The 22,385-nt window shown below is 30.5% G+C and overlaps 4 protein-coding genes across 4 annotated transcripts; 1 reads left to right on the top strand and 3 right to left on the bottom strand.

Annotated features, from left to right (window-relative positions):
* Positions 1-716: 716 nt before the first annotated feature.
* Positions 717-2,936, bottom strand: LOC107492663 (2-oxoglutarate-dependent dioxygenase AOP3). Its single transcript, XM_016113711.3, has 2 exons — positions 2,524-2,936; positions 717-1,637 (listed from the first exon to the last, which is right to left on the bottom strand). The coding sequence occupies exons 1-2, from the start codon at positions 2,898-2,900 to the stop codon at positions 1,043-1,045; spliced, it is 972 nt and encodes a 323-aa protein (XP_015969197.1). The 5' UTR covers positions 2,901-2,936; the 3' UTR covers positions 717-1,042.
* Positions 2,937-8,469: 5,533 nt separating this feature from the next.
* On the bottom strand, positions 8,470-10,997 carry LOC107492662 (2-oxoglutarate-dependent dioxygenase AOP3-like). Its single transcript, XM_016113710.3, has 3 exons — positions 10,537-10,997; positions 9,184-9,538; positions 8,470-8,825 (listed from the first exon to the last, which is right to left on the bottom strand). The coding sequence occupies exons 1-3, from the start codon at positions 10,908-10,910 to the stop codon at positions 8,577-8,579; spliced, it is 978 nt and encodes a 325-aa protein (XP_015969196.1). The 5' UTR covers positions 10,911-10,997; the 3' UTR covers positions 8,470-8,576.
* An 899-nt stretch (positions 10,998-11,896) lies between these two features.
* LOC107492665 (uncharacterized) lies at positions 11,897-12,910 on the top strand. Its single transcript, XM_016113713.3, has one exon. It carries the CDS (start codon positions 12,093-12,095, stop codon positions 12,555-12,557), a length of 465 nt encoding a protein of 154 aa, XP_015969199.1. The 5' UTR covers positions 11,897-12,092; the 3' UTR covers positions 12,558-12,910.
* Positions 12,911-20,292: 7,382 nt separating this feature from the next.
* On the bottom strand, positions 20,293-21,712 carry LOC107492596 (gibberellin-regulated protein 6). The gene is made up of 4 exons (XM_016113633.3): positions 21,544-21,712; positions 21,308-21,394; positions 21,120-21,153; positions 20,293-20,670 (listed from the first exon to the last, which is right to left on the bottom strand). Exons 1-4 carry the CDS (start codon positions 21,610-21,612, stop codon positions 20,489-20,491), a joined length of 372 nt encoding a protein of 123 aa, XP_015969119.1. The 5' UTR covers positions 21,613-21,712; the 3' UTR covers positions 20,293-20,488.
* Positions 21,713-22,385: the final 673 nt, after the last annotated feature.

The raw sequence follows: 22,385 nt of genomic DNA on the forward strand, positions 1-22,385 counted from the left end.
ATGAACCCTAGGTGCATGGATTTGAGTATTAATCTTGTTAAGAATAGGGGTTTTGGTATGTTGTTAAATAAAAAACCCATAAGATGCTATGTTCCTATGTTGGATCGATAGTTAGCTATACCTTAGTTTTTTTTTTTGTTCATACATATGGTCGATGTTTATAATTAATTAGCATGTAATTATGTAATCAAACATGAATGAATAGATGTACATCTATTAGATTAGACTTGTATTGCACAATAATGTAGAGTTTAAATGATTAATTTAATTATAAATTGTTTTATTTCCTTCAATTCGTCCTTTTTGTTCGAAATTGACATTGGGCATAAGAACATCTCCCTAAACTTGTCTTAACCAAAATGAAATAATCCAAATATATACAAAGTTTTCAATGAATTATATAACGGTATATAGTTGTACTACATAAAAAAGGTTTCAATTAGCTAAATTTATCGATAATCATCCCAATATCTTCATCTTCAACTTCTTGTTTTATTTGATTTATAGACCACATCATGGGCATAACGTTATAATATCTATTTTTCTTATTTCTATTGTGGGTATACGTTAATACTTATGGATCAAGATTTTTTTAAGTAAAAAAAATTGTTAAAATAATAAAATAAAAAATTAATAATTCTTAATTAAGATAGTAAAAATTAAGATAGTAGGACGAATTGTTTGTAATTATAATAATAGCCCATAAGAAAACCATATCACACTAGAACAGCACATATATAATTAAGGTGGTCACTCATTACATACATGTATTTTTTATTTTTATATAAAGATGATTTAAGATACAACAGTTTTCGATTATCATCTCGGGTTCGACTAATCACGTAAGGTGAAAACTCAAATACAGTCGACTTCATATGAAGTTGATAGCTGAGAGTCGTCAGATGAAAATTTAGTCAAATAAGTTAAATCATCTAACTGCTCTCACATAAAGTCAACTGCACCTGAATTTCCACCATCACGTAATTAAGGCAGTAGCAAATAAGTCCAACCTAATAGACAGACAAGAGCAAGTGTAGAAGAATCATTCATGATTGGATGAGATTCCACAATAGGCTTGAATCCGAGTATCAAGATCTTTGATCTTGCTTTCATCAAAGAAGCGAAGATAATCATAATGGTGGAAGGTTGTTTTGTAACGCAAGGGATGTTGTTGATTGACCAACTCCTGAGGAATCTCGAATGTGTTGGAGCAGAAAGAAAAGAGCCCCGTAGAGTATCTTAGATTCTTGACATGACTACTCACTGTAACTCTGTGTTCGCATGGCCTTATCCTACCATTGCTCCAAACCTTGAATGCATCACCAGCCATGACAACAAAGGAAGAAGGAGAAGCATCAACACCTCTCCAGATTCCATCGCTGGCTTTGATTTCTAAGCCATTGAGATTGTTGAGTTGGTGAACTATTGATGTGATGGTTAAGTCTGTGTGAGGCTGCAATCCTGTTTCATCCTCATCGTTCTTGGGTGGCCTATATTCTTGGCATCGAAGCAGATAGTCGCTTGATTCTATCATCAATTTGCATCTTTCCATGTCCACTCCGTAGCTTTCAAACACCATCCTCTTTGCTATATGGTCTATTTCCCCCATTAGCTTTGCATACTCATTAATCCTTTCACTATATACATGCATTGCTTTTGTCACGGATATTAATCTTTAGATAGGACAATGCATTTGAATAATTATATTTCTAAAGCATCTATTTTCTTATATTAATCTTTTATATTATATAAATTTTGATATTATATCATGAACTAATAACTTTTTTCAAAAGTTAAATTGATAGAAGGAAACATATAAATAGTTAGAGTTTAATTTTGATATATGTATAGTGTAAAGTATTTTATATTGTTGTGTAATTATATTAGTTCTTTTGGATGACTATTTATGTGGTCAATGTGAAAAGTAGTTATTTTTATTGATATAGTATTATGTAATTGGAGATACACATGTAAAACTATTTTACAATGACATTGCATCAAAATTAAATTCAAACAATTATGTATCTAACAAAAAGAAGAAAGTTAGAGAGTTATTAGAATTTATTATTTTCTACTATTAATTAGCTATCAATATTTAAAAAGTGCGAGATAAAGTAAGTTGTTGGATTTCTAAACTAAAAAAATTAGATTGATGACTAAAAATACTGGCCAAAATCAATAAATTTTGATGACTTTTTAATATTTTTTTATTAAACATATCAGATATAATTATTTATATATTTTTTTTCTATAAACTTAAGTTTTTTTTAGATAAACAATATCATAGACATCAAATAAAGAAGACCTATACAAAATTTACACAAGTAATAATATCAAGTATATTAGAATTTAAAGATATAGTCATTTAGTGCTTCTTCTTATCTGTTTATTAAATTTTTTAAATAAATAATATCAGATAAAAAAGACCTATATAAATTTAAGGAAATCCAAAAGATATAACAATTTAATTATCTCTTTATGAACTTAAATTTTTGAGATAAATGAGATGAAAATGGTACATACCAGAAACGGTTATTGCCTTGAGGCCACATTATGTTTGCAAAGTGTTGGCAAGCAGGCATAGAGAAAGGGTCATCAATGCCCAAAGATTCATACAAGGGAATCCAGGATACTTGTCCCAAGTAACCATGAAAAAGCTTCTCACTCGTCTTCTGTGCTTTTGTTTCCACTGGCAGACCAAATAGTTCCTCCATTGCTGACACAACACACTTGCATAGCGACTCCCCAACCTTATCGAACCTCACCACAAAACAACCGTGCTCCTCCATCCCTGTCCTCGCCACACGGCACGCCGACACCCATGCCTCCGTGCCTGCCTTCATCTTTTCATCGCTCAAATCAATTACAGGAAATGGACACACTCTTGTTTGTGATCCCATTATTGTTTGATCAATAATGTTGTAGTTTCTGCTTAATTATATATAATACCATCTTTAATTTGTATGATAATATTTTGGTCACTATCGATGTATGTTGACTTGGAGCAACATGATTATTATTAAATGTTATCTGTTCAATAATTTGTTAACACTCATCTTGTATGATCATATGCTTCTGAACAATTTAGCTGAATATATAATGTAGCATCACTTCACCAATAATTGAAATTAACATATACTTAATTACTCGTACTTGGTGCGTGCATTGATTTGATTGATTAACGGTGTGGTCCATTTTATTATTATTGATGAGGACCACAGTACTATGTTATGTCACAAATATACTGATTTAATTTGTGGAAGAATAAGTACAACTATATATTGATATGAGATCATACGTATTATGAAAATGAAACCATATGTTAATTAAGAGATTAAACTAAGCAACATATGGTTATTATTAGCCTTTGAATTGTGGAGTATAGATAACAAAATGAAGAGTATTAGAAGACAAATAAAAATACAGGTGAAAAAAGATAGTGTTTGGACATTGTGAACATGTGTTATGTATAAATCGAACTCTATAACATATGTTGTTGGAGATTATTTAGTGGCAATTGATGGAAAAGTAAGATGTTTATTAGAAAAGGATATTCAACAAAAGATCATGAAAGAAGTTATGTTTGTATAGGATTTCAGGAGGTTGTGTAATTCCTATTTGAAGAAGCTAACATTAGGGAGGAAGATCTAACCGTGATGGTATCACAAAAGAATATGGCAGGCTGGATTAAAGGGTGTAATAGAACTAGTTGGAAAAAGAAAAGGATTTTTGAAAAATAGAGTTATGAGTGCGAGAGATATGTTAAAATAATTAAAAAAAAAAGGAAAAAATGGAAAGGAATATGTCAACATATGTTTTAGGAGCTAATGTCAGAATTTTGAAAAATTTTATTATGAGTTGATTTTAATTTATTTATTTATTAAAAATTTTATTTTTATAAATAAGTAATTAAATCAAATTTTAATAATTAAAATAAAAATTTTATTTAATTTTTTAATTATTAAATAATTTTTTATATTTAAACTATAAAATTTAGTCATTATAAAAAAATAAAAATTTTATATAATTTAATTTAAATAATTGAGATTTTAAAATTTAATATTTTAATTTTTAAAATCAAAGAGAAATCACTTACCACCACTTACCGCCACTCACCCTAACCCTAAATTCTCAGATCTCTTAGCTATATAGAAATCATGTGTATCTTTTGAAACGGACTTCGTTAACAACCTTCTTGCACCATTGACTTAATCATTATCATTATTATTTGTAAATATAGGAGTACTCCATCCAGTCACATACACACACAAACGCACCCACACATGACACATACACAGAGATGGATTAAGAGAGAAAAGAAAGAAATGGGAGGAGGGAGCAAAGAGAAAGAAAGAAGAGGGAAGGGGACGTGGGAAAGAGATAGTTCCAGTAGCGGTGTGTATGGCCCGGTCTGACTCGAAGACTCGGTCTGGCCCCAAACACTTTAGGAGCTATTTTAGTGTTATTTCATCAAGTTTAGGATCGGGTAAGGGTCTCAAAAATAGATCCGATCATTATTTCGGGTCGGGCCATAACTTAGGTCACCTGAACTCGATCCGGTGGCTCGGTCATCATACACAATTAATATTTTGTGTTATTAGTGATGGATGATGGCTATTTTTATGTGAACTTTATTAAGTATTGTAAACTTTAATATTTTATGTTATTAGTGAAGGTTGTAGAAGGCTTAGAGAAGAGGGGATTGAATCTATGACCTTCTTTTGTGTTGCTGAAATAACCCTTTTAAAATAAACTTGCAATAATCTGAATCTGTTTGAACTCAATAGCGAAAAATTTATGAGACAATTTCATTTTATCTCATGAATGTCAGAAAATAGAACAGAGCAGGAAAGAGAGAAGCTGACACCAACATGCATCCTGGTTCGGTTACCTTGTGCAATGCAACCTACGTCTAGTCTCCACCACAACAATGGTGGAATTTTCACTATAGTTAAAGTATTACATACACAAATTCCACAGGATTGATACAATCCTTTCACACTCAAGTTCTAACATAACTTGACTTGGTTATACTAATACCTAACTCTTCCTCTTAGTGCTAACCCAACTAAGAAATGGATACCTCACAGGTACAAGATACAAGACACAGACTCAACCTAAAGAAATCTGAAATAACTCTAGACTTTTTACTCATGTGTATCTCTCTGCCTTTTTCCTCTCTTAGACTCTTTCAATGACTCTCTCATTCATCCTTTTACCTTAATAAATTACAGAAAGATAAACATTGGAAAGTGAATTACAATCTGTAAAACATGAAGGAGATTGACTCTTTAACAGCCTCTTTGCTATGTGATAAACCAGATTTGCTAGCCTCTGATTCAGTTCTTTATTATGGCAGAATGCTCCTTTGACTAGGAAGTACTACAAGTAGATGAACTTCTTCAAAGAGCTCTTCTCAGAATATACACCTCAATAATACTGGTTATCTCTCCTTGACTTCTGAATGATGAGAAATCTTCTTTTGTATCTCCTTGCATATTGCTAAGTTGCTCTCTCCTAGGTCAACTCCTTGAGCTGTGTACTTTACCAACTCACCACATCACTTTTTCCAGTTAATCATCAAAATAGAAATTTCGGTTCTGACCTTCTCTTGTTGACCGAAAGCCACAAGACAGCAAAAATAAACATTTTCAATGGTAAACCCAGATCTTAGCCATTGAAACACAACTTGGTCCCTAAGACACACTTATGACCGTGGATGCACAGCAGTGAAGAACAGAGATTATCTTTTCCATGTATTCCATTTTCAGACTGGCAGAGAGTTGGAAAGAGGAGAAGAAAGCAATATGCATGCAATAGGAAATGTGTTACCTTTGACCTTTGCCTTAGCTTGATTTGGTTTGATATGATTGATTAGACCTCAACCTTTCTTGCTTAACCTTCTCTTTCTTTCTTCTTCTGTGAATAGCTTAGGAACTAAGCTCTCTCTCACTTTTCTAATTGCTGACCATGAGGGAAAAAGTGAACGCTACTTTTGGTGAAAGCAAATGAGAGGAAATTTCTTGCTATCAGGTTTGGATTGGATCTTTTTATTTCAGTCTGTTGATTCCTTACTTTATTTTTCTTTGGGCTTTTATTGATTTGTAGCCCACCAGCCTTTTTTTATTTTCATTCAATTGTGCTGCTGTTATGTATTGATTTTTGGCCTGCAACACTTAATCACAAATAATTGACATTAATTAGATAATTTCTCAAAAATAATATTTGTCATCATTAATTAATTTAGTTAATTTCTTAACTCAACAATTAGTCATTATAAGACTATAAGTTAATGTTTTATGTTTAAAATACATAAGACTTTAGACTAATGACATAATATTGTGTTATTTGTATTGATTTAAAATTTGGTGTTATTAGACAATATTAGTATTGATTATGGTTATGCTTTAATTTTAAAGAAGGGTTGGTTCTTGTTATATTTTTCTAAGTGAATTTTACCATGTCAAATAATGGTTGGAGTCTTGAAAATTTGGATATTTTCACATGTTAGCTTACAAGAAGGTATCAAGATAATATAATGTTAACGGTTCGATTTTCACCCGATTTGTACCCAGTATAATTGTGGCCCGAAAGTGTATAGGTTTCATCGGGTCTATGGCCGGATTCGGGTCAAACAAATAGACCCGGTATATATTTTGGACTGGATCTGGGTCACATCAAACCCGGTTTCACTCGACCCATGAACACCCCTAGTTTCCAAATGGAGAAGAGTGTCGCGCGAGAGAGAGGAAGAAGTTGCCAATCGCCGTCGTCATTGGGTCCTTGTTCCTCGCTGCCGAAGGAGCTGCTCCCAGCCACGGTTGTAAAACCCGGTTAATTAACGAGACGACACAACGACAGAGAGGGGGAAAGCCACTTGCGATGCCGCCGGAGCTCCTATCGCTCTCAAAAGCTGCTATTTTGCCTACTTGCTATATTTGCATCCTATCTGTATTTTCCTTGTTTGTATTGTATGGATGTGCAACTGAGAGATCTCTCATGCTAGTGGTGGTGAAACTGAGGGTTGTTTTCCTGATATGATGATTGGATTGCTGATTTGGTTGAGTTGCTTGAGTTGGGGATTGTGATTGGTTTCTGATTGAGGTATTAGTAAAGTATGAAAAATCAAGCTGGTTCAGCATAGACTTAATAAACCTATGAGTGGAACAGGTTGGTCATTCATACAGTTTAGGAAATTGATTACGATTTTCTTACAAGAAAAGAAAGGTTTTGGATTTCTGAAAATATTAAATATGGTTTCTTTGAAAAAGTTTTGGATGATTAGCCGTTGATTTTTAAAAGATTTATAGGACGAACGATAATCACTGTCTTGAAATCAATTCTTCTCTTTAAACGTATCTTCTTATAACAATTCTTAAACTCTCTACTGAGAACCCTTTTGTGGTCGATGTTCTCACTCTCCTACAAAATTTCTTTTTTAATGACAGGTTCAGAAAGTTTTGGCGTGAAATCGCGACCGATTTATAAACTTAATATATATATGTTGTACTTTCTGTCTATTGATTTAATTGAGATTTTACTTATCGTCAATTATTATTTTGAGATTATAGAAGGACAGAATTTGTATTTAAGAAGTTTTGATTAAGTTTATGTATTTATTATTATGTGAATATAATAATGTAATTAAGTAAATTACCATAAAGACTTTTTAATTTTGTAACTAAGGATTTGGTTTATATTCGCAAATGCTCGATATTAAATAATTTATAATGTTAAACTAATGGATAAGAGGTAAATAATGTTTAAACTTTTAGTATGATCATAATAAAGTGTAACAGTTACACCTCGAAAATACAAGATACAATGTGTGATGTGCTGATTTTACGGATAAAAGTATGTTGATTATGTGTTTGATTATATGTGTGAGTTGTCATGTTTTTATTGATATTTTAGATACTTTTATTTGTTTTGCTAGTTGATGTAATGTATATAGGTGTTGTTTATCTTTGTCTCTTTGATGACAATATAAAAGAAAATAAATAATATCTATTACAAACTCTTTCTCCCCTTTATCGGATCGAGTAACTTAGAACAATAAAAAAATAATTAAGTAGTGCACTATTCTAAGTTTATTTTGAGATTCACACTCGCCTACGTAGCATATAGAGTAAATAAAAAAATTTCACAAAATATGATTTTTTTAATTTTTGTATATTTTAAATTTGTATAAGAATAAGTACCTTATTTTGATGGTTAGTTTAAAACTTTTCTTGGAAGGAAGTATGATATAAGTTTAACATATCTCATGGGATCCCACTGAAATTATTCAATTTAATAAAAATTACATTAATTTTAGTGATTATGATAAAATAAATTTAATATTTTTAAGTATATGAATAATAAACATCAAATTCTCAAATATTAAATAAAGTATGCAATACATATATAATTTTAAAAATAAAAAACTAACATTGCAGATGTTCAATAATTCATATTTAAAATGCTTAATTAATTTCCGAGTCAAATGTTAGTGTATGACAACTCCTCTAAATTAAACCACACTTAGACAAAATAAGAGCAAGTTGGCTAATCATCATGATCTAACATTCCTGTTATTATATTCCACAATAGGCATTTATTCGAGTTTGAGGTTGTCTGATTCTGTGCTGGTCAAAGAATCGAAGGTAATCATAATGGTGGAATGCTGGTTTGTAACGCAAGGGGTGTTCTTCATCAACCATTATTTCCTCTGGTATCTCCAATATGTTGCCACAAAATGAGAATATTCCTGTTGCGTATCTTGCTTTCTTCTCCTTCATTTCTACTCTGTGTAAACATGATTTTATCCTTCCATTACTCCACACCTACAACATCAACTTCTTAATTTCAATATTTCTTTTTTCTTAAAATATTATTTGTACATTAAAATTAACTATTAAAATCAGACATTATATTTTTATATATAAATATATGTATAATTTAATTTATTTTTAACATATATTTTGTATTTTAATGTATATTTTATACTCTAATTAATTTTAGTGGTTAATTTTAGTATACAACTAGTAGTATTGTTAATTATTAAAATAATAGTAGTGGAATGAGAAAGTAGTGGAATAACAGATTAACCAATTTGTGCCAGCTCACTCTAACTACTTATTGCCATGTCAGGTGCAGCAGAATAACAGAATAACTGCCTAACAGAATATGTAGGTAAGGTACCTGGAGTGCGTCACCAGCCATGACGACAAAGGAGTTGGGGGAGGCTTCAATGGCTGTCCATTGTTCTTGATCATCAGAATCATGGCTGGTCTTAACTTGCAAGCCATTGAGATTGTTAATGGGATGAAGCACTGATATGATTGACAAGTCAGTGTGAGGCTCCAACCCTAACACATTCTCATCTACGCCCTCGCTTCGTGGCTTGTACTCCAAGCAACGAAACACATACTCGCTTGTTTCTTCTATCAATGATTCGCATCGTTCCATCTTCATATCATAATAGCTCTCAAACACCATTCTCCTTGCCACTACCTCTAATTCTGCCATCACTTTCGCATACTCATTGATGCTTTCACTGTATCAACCAACATACGCATGAAGTAGTATGCATGAGCATGTGTCACCTATAACAATTTCATTGTTTTCTCAAACTTGATTCACTTATTTCAGATTTAATAATTAATTGAAACTAAATTTGGCACAATACTAATTAAACTCAGAATTTTACTATTCGGTCAAACTTGATTTACTCTTTTTTTGTAACAAAAATAAAATTAAATTTGACCAAACACTAAAATCATTTTACACCTCACATTTTATATCGATAAATTCTCAATTAATTGTCTTTATGTGAAACGATAATTGGCTATTAGATAAATTAGTCAAATATGTTAAAATTATCTAATAATTTACAATTAATAATTTTGTATTAAAGACAATTGCATTTGAGTTTTTAATTTTTATTTTTTTATAGTACTCATAATATTCATCAAAAAGTATTTTTATTGTATTGGAGAAATTAAACTAAAAAAATATTAAAGTGTTGTCAGAATTTATTATTTTTTATCATAAATTAGCTATCAATATATTTAAAATTTATGAGATAAAATATATTATTAAATTAGTAAACTAAAAAAATTAGATTAATAATTAAATAATATCTAAAAACAATAAATTTTAATGATGTCTAACATTTTTTGTTAAATTATTCTGTTATTCATAACTCTTTTATTTGGATCAAGACATTAACTTACTCCTTTTATTCTAAAATAACTAAATAGCTGTACATTTACAATTATATATACATAATACAAAGGATTAAATGAAAGATTGAACACATTTTAATTCAAGATCGCTAAAATTAATTGTACAAAACCATGAGCTTTATTGTTATATGAGTTCCTTTTTTCTAGATTTACGATTTCCACTCACACCCTCTCCCTCTCATTCATTTAAATAAACTTAAAAAGATTAAGTTAAAAATTTAAGATAGACATACACTTATTTGAAACAAAGAAAACTATAACGATATATTTGACAATGCAAGGAATGAAGGGATAAAAAGCGACATACCAAAAAGTATGGTTTCCATGGGGCCACATAAAGTGGGCGAAATTTCGCACTGCATCCATGGACAAAGGATTATCAATGCCGATCGATTCATACAATGGAAGCCATGGCACACTTCCTATGTAGCCATGTAATGGCTTATCATTTGTCTTTTGTTTCTTGAGCTCCAATGGCAGGCTAAACAGTTGCTTCAAAGACGTCACAACGGAGTTGCAAAGCTCCTGGCTAACCTTGTCGAACCGCGCCACGAAGCAGCCGTGCTCCTCCAGCGCAGTCCTCACCACACGGCACGCCGACCGCCATGCCTCGCTGCCCGGCTTCATGTTTTCATCTCTTAAGTCAACCACATAAAATGGAGACCCTCTTTCGGATCCCATCCTGCTCCTCTCAAATCTCAATGCAATCAAGATAGAGGTAGCTGCTCATTTAACTTATTCAAGGACAAACAATTTATTATGTCTATGGTAAATTCAAACTCTCGATTTCATAAACAATTTTATATGTCTAAGGTGGGATTAGTTCTCAATCACTCAGAAAATCAAGAATAAATTTATCATATCAATTTCATTTAAAAATTTTAATCATTGATTAATGAATTATTACATACAAAATACAAGATTCGAATTTTTAACCCCTCCTCTCTTAAAAGATGAGTTAGCTAACACAACGAATTCGGTGAATAATTTCTTAATATCTCATTGGTTTGTATCAATGTTTGTGCATAAACAAATTGATAATTGGGTGAAAGAAATATGGATCCAACAACTCTTGTTTATCTAATGTAGTTGGGTAATTCGTAAACATGGTTGATTATCCATTATATTTTAAAACTTTAATTTTAATATACTGACAATGTAAAACGTTTTATATACTCGTGCAATTATATTTATTATTTACCATTCAGACGATTAATATAAAAAATAGTTATTTTTATTGATTTGACATTATATAATTAGATATCTGTATGAAAAAGATCAAAATTAAATTCATATTTTAAACACAAGCAGTTTTTTAGATATGTATATAAATCTGATATTAGAAAAATATATAAACACCTCTCTGAATTACTATATATGAACAACCAAAATACAGACCTGATATTTTAACCTCTTTTAAATATCAGAGTATTGTAAAAAAATGTATAGAATAAGAATAAATTACAACTACCAAAATAAGAAAGGGTTAACGGTTTAGCTTATTTATGTTTTGACATGGAAAAAATTTAAACTAAAGTCTAAAGTTGATATTGCACAGGCATATATACAATGGAAACATCCTACTTGGCGTAAAAACAATAAGACACCAAAGAATCATTCACCAACAAATTTTTTTTATGCTTATTTTTTTCCTGGGCTTGTCCGGTACACAACCCTGAGCCCAACAACAATCGCGTCTCCTCCTTCTAGAAAGACTCGGAAGCATTGGGAAAGCTCCCAGAACTCCAAATGATATTTAAACTGGGCTTAAACTGGCAAAACCCTGGAATCAAAACCGCGGCAAAGGCCCATTAAGGCCCAACAAAACCATAAACCCTCACTTCTCTCGCTACCACAACGACGATGGCCGCCAAGGAGATCCTAACCCGTCGCCCCGTGGCGGCGACCATCAAGCTCACCGTTCCAGCCGCCGCAGCACGCCCAGCCCCGCCGGTAGGTCCCGCATTAGGTCAGTACCGTCTGAATCTAATGGCGTTCTGCAAGGACTTCAACGCTCGCACCCAGAAGTACAAGCCCGATACCCCAATGGCTGTTACGATAACGGCGTTTAAAGACAACACCTTCGAGTTCACCGTTAAGTCGCCGTCGATCACGTGGTACCTGAAGAAAGCTGCCGGCATAGAATCCGGAAGCGGGCGCCCCGGTCACGTGACGGCGTCGACGCTGTCGCTGAAGCACGTGTATGAGATCGCGAAGGTGAAGCAGAACGATCACTATCTTCAGAATATGTCGCTCGAGGCAATCACCAAGTCGATCATTGGAACCGCGAATAGCATGGGGATTCAGATTGTGAGGGACCTCGATTGATTCAAAGAAAATTCTAGGTTTTGCGAATTTTCCCCCTTTTTCTATATTTTGGAAAGTTTGGATTTTGTGCGTGTATTGGGTGAAATGGTTGAATGTAGGGTTTGTGTGAACGTGAATTTTTTGGACATGATGAATGAGCCTTAGTTTTTTGTTCTTCATTAGATCACTTATATAGTGCTTTATTGCAAATCTTTGCATAGAATGTTGTATTAGCCAGTTAACAACTGCAATAAAAATTTATTGAAATTTTTAGAAATATGAATTGATAATGTCAATCTGGTGTGTGTGTGATTCATGAATTGGTTATGTTTATGGGTTTTGGGTTGGATTATTAATTCCTTGTGTAGTCTCAACTCTCAGTGTGAAAATTATATTCTTTGTATCTATAATATGATTATCATGTCTTGTTGATGGTGATGATTGTATAGTTCTCCATATTGGTCTAGGATTTGCAATTCATTGGTTCAAGTTTATATATCATGGATTTGAATTTGACAATTCACGATTATCCTTTGTACTATATGTTGATTATATGGAGTAATGGGTAAAACTTTTGTATGCAACAAAAAATCAGATCAGTGGTCTTATTTGGGGATGAGATGCCAAAACAAGAATTAGATGTGTACTACAGAAGCAAAACATATACATTTGTTTGTAACTTTTAATTTTTGGGAGAATTAGATTGAAGTTCAACTTATATATTCAATATCCAATGACCAAACAAGAATTTGGTAATCATATTATCATTACAAAATGAGAAAGTATAGGGAGTCAATAGCCTAAGCGTACAATGTGTAGAATGGAGGTTTAGAAAGTATTAGAGATATGACCATTAGTGTTACATTGTCCTGTCAGGTTACGAGTTCTAGATCTGAAAGGTCAAGGATTCGATCCTTAGTGATGGTTATTCTGGATAGTATGGGTGATGTTCATTTTATTCATGGACCAAAGATTTAGCCTATTGTACACATTGTACGCTTAGGCTATTGGCTCCCTAGCACTACCTTTACAAAATTTGCTAGTGCTAATGTTAATTTCAATAGAACTTGTATAAATTGCAGAGAGCATAAATCCCCCAATTCCCCCTTCACTCTGATATAGATTTCTTACTTGACAATTTGATTTTGCGAGTAGTGATCCATGACTGATGACATAGCAAGGCATGCTTCATCCTTTGGGAGAGTTGGCTGTTAGTGACTCATTCAAATGCTGCATTAAAAAAACAAGTAATTTGAATGAATGGTTAACTTCATAATACATTTATTTTTCGTTTTTGATTTCATTAGAAGTTTTTTTTTTTTATGTACTAAAACTTTATGTTAGTTTTTTTTTGTCTTTGTAAATAATAAATTTGAAATGTTGTTTTTATTGATGTGGTAACATAAAATTAAATGTTTGAGTAAATTATTTTTGTATTGATAAGAGATAATTAAATCTAAAAGCAAATACATAAAAATAAAAATAAAGGTATTTGTAGGATGTATATAACTATGGATTTAAATAGGAGAAACCGTCAAATTAGTGAGTGGCAGTGGAATAATTTTGTATGGGTATAAAATATAAGAGATTATTATTTAGGTGTACGCTCAAATTAAAGAATTATAAAAATTCATAACTAAGTGAATATATGCTTAATAAATTTACGACATATATATTGTTTTTGGTCAATGGTGATGAACCAAGTTTATGTTGCTATACAGTATACACTTATATTTGAGGAGTTCTTCAATTTTTGGTCAACGGAAGGGGTATATGTCCCATGAAAATTGGAAGAATAGTGTCCTTAATGGGCCATTAACCGACTTAGTGGGCCAGGCGATGTGACTTGTGGCCCATATTCTGAACAATTGGCAACTCCTATTCCACATATTAATGAAATATCTTCGTCCAAAAAGAGTGACTCCATTTTAAATTTTAAAATATTTACAATTCTAGGGCACTCTCGAATAGTCGAATCTAGTATCTTTCTTTGGTATGCTTAAAATTTTTATAATTTTTTAAAGACCAAGAAAAATTTATGATAATTTGACCCAAAATAAAAATATGATAAGAACTAATATAATAAATCAGCATTTGACCAAATTGTTCAATACATTTAGCTTAGTTAATTACTTTTCATATATTTAATTCATGTATTTAAAGTACTACTAGTTAAATAAAAATTAAAAAGCTGTAAGCAGAGAACAAAAAATAGGACAAAGCAGGATCAAAGAATATTTGGAAAAAGGGTAGAAGCAATGCAAGTGAAATGATTGATGTGTGACATTGTAGCATTTTGTTTTGCAAATTAAAAATTGCAGTAATCTAACAACAAAGAAACAGTGAGAAAAAACGAACAAACGCACACCTTAAAATTGTAAACATCGACGAAGCAACACACAACAATACTAACGTGTGACGAAATAAAAAAAGAAAGTGACACATTCATCCTAATTTTTTTGTAGGTGGACATTAAAGTGTTTAAAAATTTAAAAATATATTTAAATTTTTTTTTTAAATTTGGACACATCAATTTTTAAGTTTAATTTATCTTATTTTAAAAAATTTTAAAAACTTAAATATCTGTAAGCCAAACGATGGAGAACTTATTTATTTTATTTTTTTAAATTTGTTATAATAATATATTCGTAGCTGCCCCTTCTCCAAGGCAAATGCTCCCTTGGTTCTCAAGCCACCACAAGTCCACAATCCCAAAAGTGCAAAAGATAATTTAAAATAATAAAAAAAGTTACATTTTAATATTAAAATTATTTACTCTTGCATTCAACATCGAGTTAATCCACTTTTATTTATTATTGAATGATCTAAATTAAGTTATTAACTATCTTATATGTATATAAAAAAAATTATTAAATTAGTTATTTATATAAAATATATATTAAAGTATAAGTATATATTTCAAATATATAAAATTATATATATTTAATTAAAAAAAAATTGGTGCAGAGACCTAATTAAAAAAAAGTATAAGGACCTAATTGAAAATTTTACGAAACTATAGGGATGAATAGAATAATTAAACCTAAAAATAACTAATTATTATTAAACTTGATTGGAGGATAATTAAATCTATTTTTTAAAATAATAATTTGACTAAAAATATTGCTATGAAAAAGTCAGGCTAAAGAGAATCAAAAGGCGTCTCTTGAAGTGTGGCTATAAATACAAGTGGCAACATAAGCACTTAGTTGTAAAGAAAGTTAGATATACTCTCAACAAACACTTCATTTTCTCTGTTTCTATGGCTGGCCTTCAACAATATAACTTCTTCCCAACCGATCTCTTCTACCCAAAGCCTTCATCTCCGGCCGCCGCCAAGCCCATCGTTCTTCCCCTCCAAACCCCGACCGGGGGCGACATTGCCGCCAACGCCGAGGATCACCAAAACCAACAACAACAACCTAGGAGCTTGGTCAAGGCTACCCCTTGTACTACTACTCTCCTTCTTCATCATAACAACAACAACAAACAACAACAACAACAACAACAACCAATTCTTGTCGACAACAAATTCAAGAACACCCCACTTTCTTGGATGGATTGGATCGATCAAGAAGAGGGATCAGAAGGTTTTTGAATTTTTTTTTTCTTCCTAATTAAGGAATTATATATTATTGACCTTTTCATGTTAATTTCCATAATCTTGTAAACTTGTTAATTTAAGGAGGTTGTTGTCTTCTTCCAAGTTCCAAACCAACCCTTTTTTGGTATTGGGTTTTAATTCATATTTGAGGAGCTTCTACCACGTGAAAGGTCATATAAATATAAGAATGGAAAACATCAATAAAATTGAAGCTTGTTATGTTATTCTTTCTTCTATATACAATTCCAGCATGCCAATCAAGAATGATGAAATTGTTGAGTTATATGGTTCATTCCTTCAAAACTTCAATGATTTTAATAACTACTTTATATCAAATTAAAGTAATAAGTAGTGAAGTCTAGGATACATTATTTAGACTTAGTACAAGAGATATATGTTTGCGTTGAAATCAAATTGATATTTGAATATGTAACACTATTAATATTGAATAGTGTCTAAGCTATAAGGTCAACGATGTTGTATACAATAACTTATTATATATATAAGTCAAGATTGGCTTGCTACGGTCACCACGCTTCTTCATGGAATGTCCATTTTCTTAAATCAAAATCAAATTCAAAATAAATAAATTATTTTGATCAACTTGTGAATCAATTGAATTGAATAGTCATCACCTTATTATGACTTCAACACATGAACATGCCGAGTCTCATGGCGTGCATGTTACGCAGAAGCCACTTTTTTGGAGCCTAATGAGAATATGCCACGAATATTCTTTTATTTGTCTTCTTAGTTAATTTGATGATGTCATTAATTACATCAATATTACTGTACTTTGCAGCTCATGCTTCACGTGGTGATAATTTTCAACCATCAAATTAATTACCTTATTTTATTTTCCCGGTGTGAAAACTAATTTGTTAATTAGTGTCTTATATATTATTGAGTGAGATTCTTTTCTAGAAAAGACATTATTATTAGCATCTAAATATAGTGTAATGTAATATACCGCAACAATAATAATAATAATAATAATATAAAGATAGAATATGCTTTACCTAAGAGAAATCGATAATCTTATGCGCTTATCAAAACATGAATTAGAGTATTTTGTTTATTATTGTTTATATAGATTGAAATGACATAAGAATTATAAAAATCAATATATTAGTACATAAAGTTGAAAAGTAGTATTATTGCATAAATTTTCAATCTATTTGAATATATGGGCTACCAATTCTCTTACTAAATTCCTAATTCAAAGTTCAAACCAACCATAATTGATTATGGAACAGAAGAAGTGTAAAAAAAAAAAAAATCTAGCACAGTTTATTTTATTTTAGTTTTGGGGCATGATGGGTTGTTGGTGGTTAATGGTTATTAGCAACGGTCTATAGTGTGCCACCTAACATAACATAACATAACAATCTTATGGAAATTGAATAACGAGTGAAAGGAGAATCTAACTACCCTTCCAATTATCACGGTATCTGTCTTTGCTTATCAATTATAATGCATAAAAATAATCGAATAATTTTGCTGGGACCTCACCTAACATGTGTGTTGTCCTAGATTATTCAAATATATAAACTATTTCTTTTATTTCCTTATAATTTTAATTTTTACTTCATAACTTCAACATCAAACTAATAATAATAGGTAAAAATTTACGTACAATTACTTTATATAAAATTAATAATTATGAATTATTAATTTATGTGATATAATTATATATGAATTTCTATATTATTATTATTCTTATTTAGTTAGTAAATATTTCCATCTTATTTAATTTATTCTAATTATTGGCCTATAGATGCATGTGGTGGGGATTGGAACTCTCAATGAGAAACTTGAGGAATTGGTTGATTTATGTGTGACATATCACATTCCAAAACCAAAAGTCTTACTCTTAGCCAAGAAAAAGGAATCACTACTTTTGGGGTTGTTTAGAAGTTTATTTTTCATTGGAAACTTGAAAGCATACTTTTCATGGAAAAACTGAAAACCTATCATGTGATCGCAAAATAACAGTTATTTTACACTCACTCACAAGCATTTCCAAGTTTCAATTTCTTAGGCTGTGTTTGAAAAAGACTCAGAAATTAAAATTTAGAGACTGAAACTAAATAAAACAAAAATATTTATTTACTAAAATATTTTTAGTTATTAAAAAAATAGAAATATTTAGTAATAAAAAGAAATTAGTCAAAAATAGATAAAATTTGTTTTATTTAGTATTTATTAATTGTTACAACAATTAATAAAAAAAATATTGTTAATGCTTTAGTCTCCATTTTTAAAAAATTTAGTCCTCAAAGTCTTCACTTTTTGAAAATATTAAAGGGACTGAAATTTTGTATTCTAAAACTAAAACTTTAGTTTTAATCTCTAATCACCAAATACAACACTGAATCTTAATTTTTCAATCTCAGTTTTAATTTCTAAAAACAAACACTACCTTAAATTGTCAACCATGTTACTAAATTTTGATGGTGTCATAGACTTATATATGTAGTGAAACAGACCAAATTAAATTAGGATTAAACAGACAAAATAAAATTATAATTATTTTTTGTCACAGATCCTAAAGTTACAAATTTAGTGAAACTATGAACTAAAGAAGTTCACAAGTCAATAGGAGATTAGGAGTAGTTATGACTCATTAAAATTTAAATCAGCATACATTATTTGTATTTAACCTTATCATTTATTTATTTCTGGGAAGTGTTTTGACCTTTATAATTAATATCGCTCTTCATATATAGTTCATATTTTGTATTTTATTTTAATTAATACGAAGGATTGATTTCTTAGTTTAATTTATTGTCATTCTTCCCTATAAAGGTGAGAACCCAAATTAAAGAAAATTGTGATCACTCTTCATGAATACTTCATCAAATATAACAAAGACAAAAACAAAATTTTAATTCAACTATAAAAGTAAAAAATAGATGAAAATTCGGGCTTTATAATTATTATTCTTATACCTTAAAAGGTTGGGCATAGGTAAGCTATTTCTAAGTGAGTCCAAAAAAAAAATATTGTTTTCTTCGTCGTGTGGAAGAGTTTATACTTTGTACCCAAGTGATTTACTTTGCTTCTATAACTTAATTAATTTTTATTGTTTTTTTATTTAATTAATCACATTACAAAAAAAATCACTTATTTAACTTGATGTAGTCCCTTCCAAAGAAACAGAGGCCTCCTATTGAAGTTTTTCCTTTTTATTTTTAATATTCGAATCCAAGACTTTTGATTAATAAACTGAAGTACTTAATATTGAATAGCTTCACAATAATAGCTATTGGTATTTTATCTCTTTCTTCCTATTGCATCAATTTGGTTTCTCACCAAATACACTACAAATTGATTACTATACAAAATTTCCAATTATTTAAATTCCTTTGTTACTATTGTTATTATGAATAGTCATGTTGATGTTAAACGCTATTTGTAACAAAATATTGGGGGAAAAAACCAATTATAAAAATCCCTTCCCATCTATTTCAAAAAAAATATAGGTCTTACTATAACTAATTTATCTGAAAACATCTGTACCCATATTTACTAAGATGATAAGACACCAAATCCAATTGTTCAAAATCTTAAGATATCAAATAAATGGGTCTCTTATCATATAAACTTATCACTCTTTCTTGCTTTTTTTGATGTGGGACTAACTTCAACACTCCTCACACTTGTAGCACTAACAAAAAAAACTTAAAAATATTTTATTCTTCCTCTCTGTTATGTTGTTTCACGGACGTAGATAGACGGGGGATCTAATTGTCCAATTTTTAAGAAAATCAGGAAGTTAAAAATATTTTTTTATTTTTAAGTATTTAAATATCTATAGGTAAAAATTAATGACCTATTTGTTTTTTTTTCCTATGATTTATTGTATTATTTAAATTTTGAAAAAAAAATCTAAAGTTAATAACATCTTAAAAGTATTAGAAGATTTTTAAAACACTTTAAAATTTTAATTTTAACTAATTCATAATTCATAATTTAGTTATTTCATAGTCAATTTTTAATTTTAATGTTTGCTACGAATATTAGTCTATTATGATGCTGGTGGTATCCTAGTGCCTTGTACATTTATCTGCTTCTACTAAGAAATTTGACTACAAGTTCAATGCTGATATATTACTTGAGGCATAATTTTAAGGCAGAAAAGGACAAACATAATGAAATTTAGGTAATTTCATTGTAGTAGTTACATTACAATTGCATATGATGCTTAGCTTATACTGAATTATACATGGAATAATGATAGTAACAATTAATAACAATAATATTAAGCAACTAACTAAATAAGTAAGACATGATTATGATGATGATAGAGAATTAGAGAAAGTAAATTGAAATATGAGGTTTGTAATTAAGGGCATTTTGGTCCACCCCTTTTGGTCTTCCAATTGTTGTAGCAAGGGCAAACTTGCTTGTTGCCATAAGTACCAGGAGGCACACATAAGCACTTTGCACAACACTTTTGGCAGAAGAACAAACATGGCTTCTTGTATTGTGTCTTTGAACACCTTGTTGTGCAACGTGGTCCACATTCTGCATCCACCAAAATCTTACTAAGTTTAATTATTCCATCATACTCATCATCGTCAAAATTTCGAGTAAACGACAAATAAGTCTTTGATTTTTTATCTCGAAAATAAATAAATTTTTGACTAATTATTAAAAATATAAAAATGTTTTTCATTTTTTTGTCCTTATATATTTTAGATGAAAAGATTTAAGTATCTCGTATTTTAAAAAATCAAAAATAGTTTTATATTTTCAATTAATTAAAAAATTATATGTCTTAGAATTAAAGAGTTAGTAAATTTTTTAGCTTTTTTTTTAATTCTAATTTAAATAAAATAAACATTAATTATTGAAAAATTTTTAGGAAGTCAACCTTTAATTGGCAACTATACAACTTCGTACTACTCTGATTAATTACTTATCATTAATAAATTCTTAATTTGAAAAGATATTATTATGTCCTTAACTATTACCTGTTGGTTTAAGACTGCCTTCAGTTATGCCATGCTGAAACTCAAGAAAATAAACATCAAATTAACATATACTCATATATAATGAAAGAAAGAATTGACATGCATGGTTAAAAATTTAAATAATGGAAAAAAAATATATATGCAGAATTTTTCCAAAACAAAAAGCAAAAATATTTGGAAACTCTCACATTAATGGGGAAGTGGTTAGAAGTGCTTATGTTAGTGTTAGGCTGCGGAGCTGGAGCCTCTGTGGTAGCAGCATCAATAATCTCAGCCTGAAATCATAACCACAATTATTGTGACTAACATAATTAATAATGGTAGATTATAATTAATAAACCATGATTAAAGAGACAAAAAATCATGTTGAGACTAATTAAACATAGGAATGAGTATAAATAAAAAGTTATATATGTTGACTTACATGGTTTTTTAATGGAAGAAGCAGCATTGCAACTAGGAAGAGCATAAATATGGTTAGTGTTGTAGCCATTGCTAACACTGAGAGGAGAGTAGCACACAACAGAGAAACTAAGAGAGAGAAAAGAGTGATGAAAAGTTATCTCGAAGTGTATATGGTGTGGTCTTCAAGAGCTTGTGAGTATGTGTAATTATAGGCAGATGAGGTTTCTGTCGTCTTCTTTTTTTTCTTTTTTCTTTTTTGTTTTTGTTATGCATGAAAGGTGGATCAATGTTGGTTACTGTTTAATAAATGATTGCTATATTCACGTAAAAATGATAGTTTAGTTTTTTACCAAAGATAAAAAGAATAGATTCTTAAATGCTTTGTTAGTTATAATAATATGGATTAGTAGTTCATGTGAGCGGTTAGGATGAAAAGGACAGGTGGCAGTATGACATGTGAAGTCACATGTGGGTTTTCCGAATGGCGCAATCAGAGTAACGAACTGAAAGAAGAAGTGGCAAAGCATTCACCATAGGCATATCTCGGATGGGTCTTTGTTTGAAGCTTTGTCCTTTTACACAAAACAAGGCGCCATGGGGAATCCTTCTCGATACTCAATAATGCTCAATAACGCACTCTACCATTCCCGTGAACTTGTTTCTTTCTTTCTTTATTTATTTATATTTCTATTCTTCTCTACAGTGTGTGTGAAAAGTTACTAACAACCGTCACAACTCTCAAACTGAAATTAACCGTTGCTTACCCTTCCGTCCTTTGCTCTAGATTCTACTACTTCACTCCTTCAGGCTTCAATCTTTTCCCATCCTATCATGCACAAAGCTTTATAGAATTCTTTTTGG

The sequence above is a fragment of the Arachis duranensis genome, chromosome 6 (assembly GCF_000817695.3).
Source record: "Arachis duranensis cultivar V14167 chromosome 6, aradu.V14167.gnm2.J7QH, whole genome shotgun sequence".
Classification (NCBI taxonomy): Eukaryota; Viridiplantae; Streptophyta; class Magnoliopsida; order Fabales; family Fabaceae; genus Arachis; species Arachis duranensis.

What these genes read in the sequence shown, in the direction of transcription:
- LOC107492663 (XM_016113711.3), bottom strand. Translation starts at nt 2,900, where the DNA reads ATGGGATCACAAACAAGAGTGTGTCCATTTCCTGTAATTGATTTGAGC. An exon ending in CAAGGCAATAACCGTTTCTG is followed by an intron (nt 1,638 to 2,523) that starts GTATGTACCATT and finishes GCATGTATATAG; the next exon opens with TGAAAGGATTAATGAGTATG.
- LOC107492596 (XM_016113633.3), bottom strand. Translation starts at nt 21,612, where the DNA reads ATGGCTACAACACTAACCATATTTATGCTCTTCCTAGTTGCAATGCTG. An exon ending in TTCTTCCATTAAAAAACCAT is followed by an intron (nt 21,395 to 21,543) that starts GTAAGTCAACAT and finishes TTATGATTTCAG; the next exon opens with GCTGAGATTATTGATGCTGC. An exon ending in AGGCAGTCTTAAACCAACAG is followed by an intron (nt 20,671 to 21,119) that starts GTAATAGTTAAG and finishes TGGTGGATGCAG; the next exon opens with AATGTGGACCACGTTGCACA.
- LOC107492665 (XM_016113713.3), top strand. Translation starts at nt 12,093, where the DNA reads ATGGCCGCCAAGGAGATCCTAACCCGTCGCCCCGTGGCGGCGACCATC.
- LOC107492662 (XM_016113710.3), bottom strand. Translation starts at nt 10,910, where the DNA reads ATGGGATCCGAAAGAGGGTCTCCATTTTATGTGGTTGACTTAAGAGAT. An exon ending in CATGGAAACCATACTTTTTG is followed by an intron (nt 9,539 to 10,536) that starts GTATGTCGCTTT and finishes TGGTTGATACAG; the next exon opens with TGAAAGCATCAATGAGTATG. An exon ending in TGGCTGGTGACGCACTCCAG is followed by an intron (nt 8,826 to 9,183) that starts GTACCTTACCTA and finishes TTGATGTTGTAG; the next exon opens with GTGTGGAGTAATGGAAGGAT.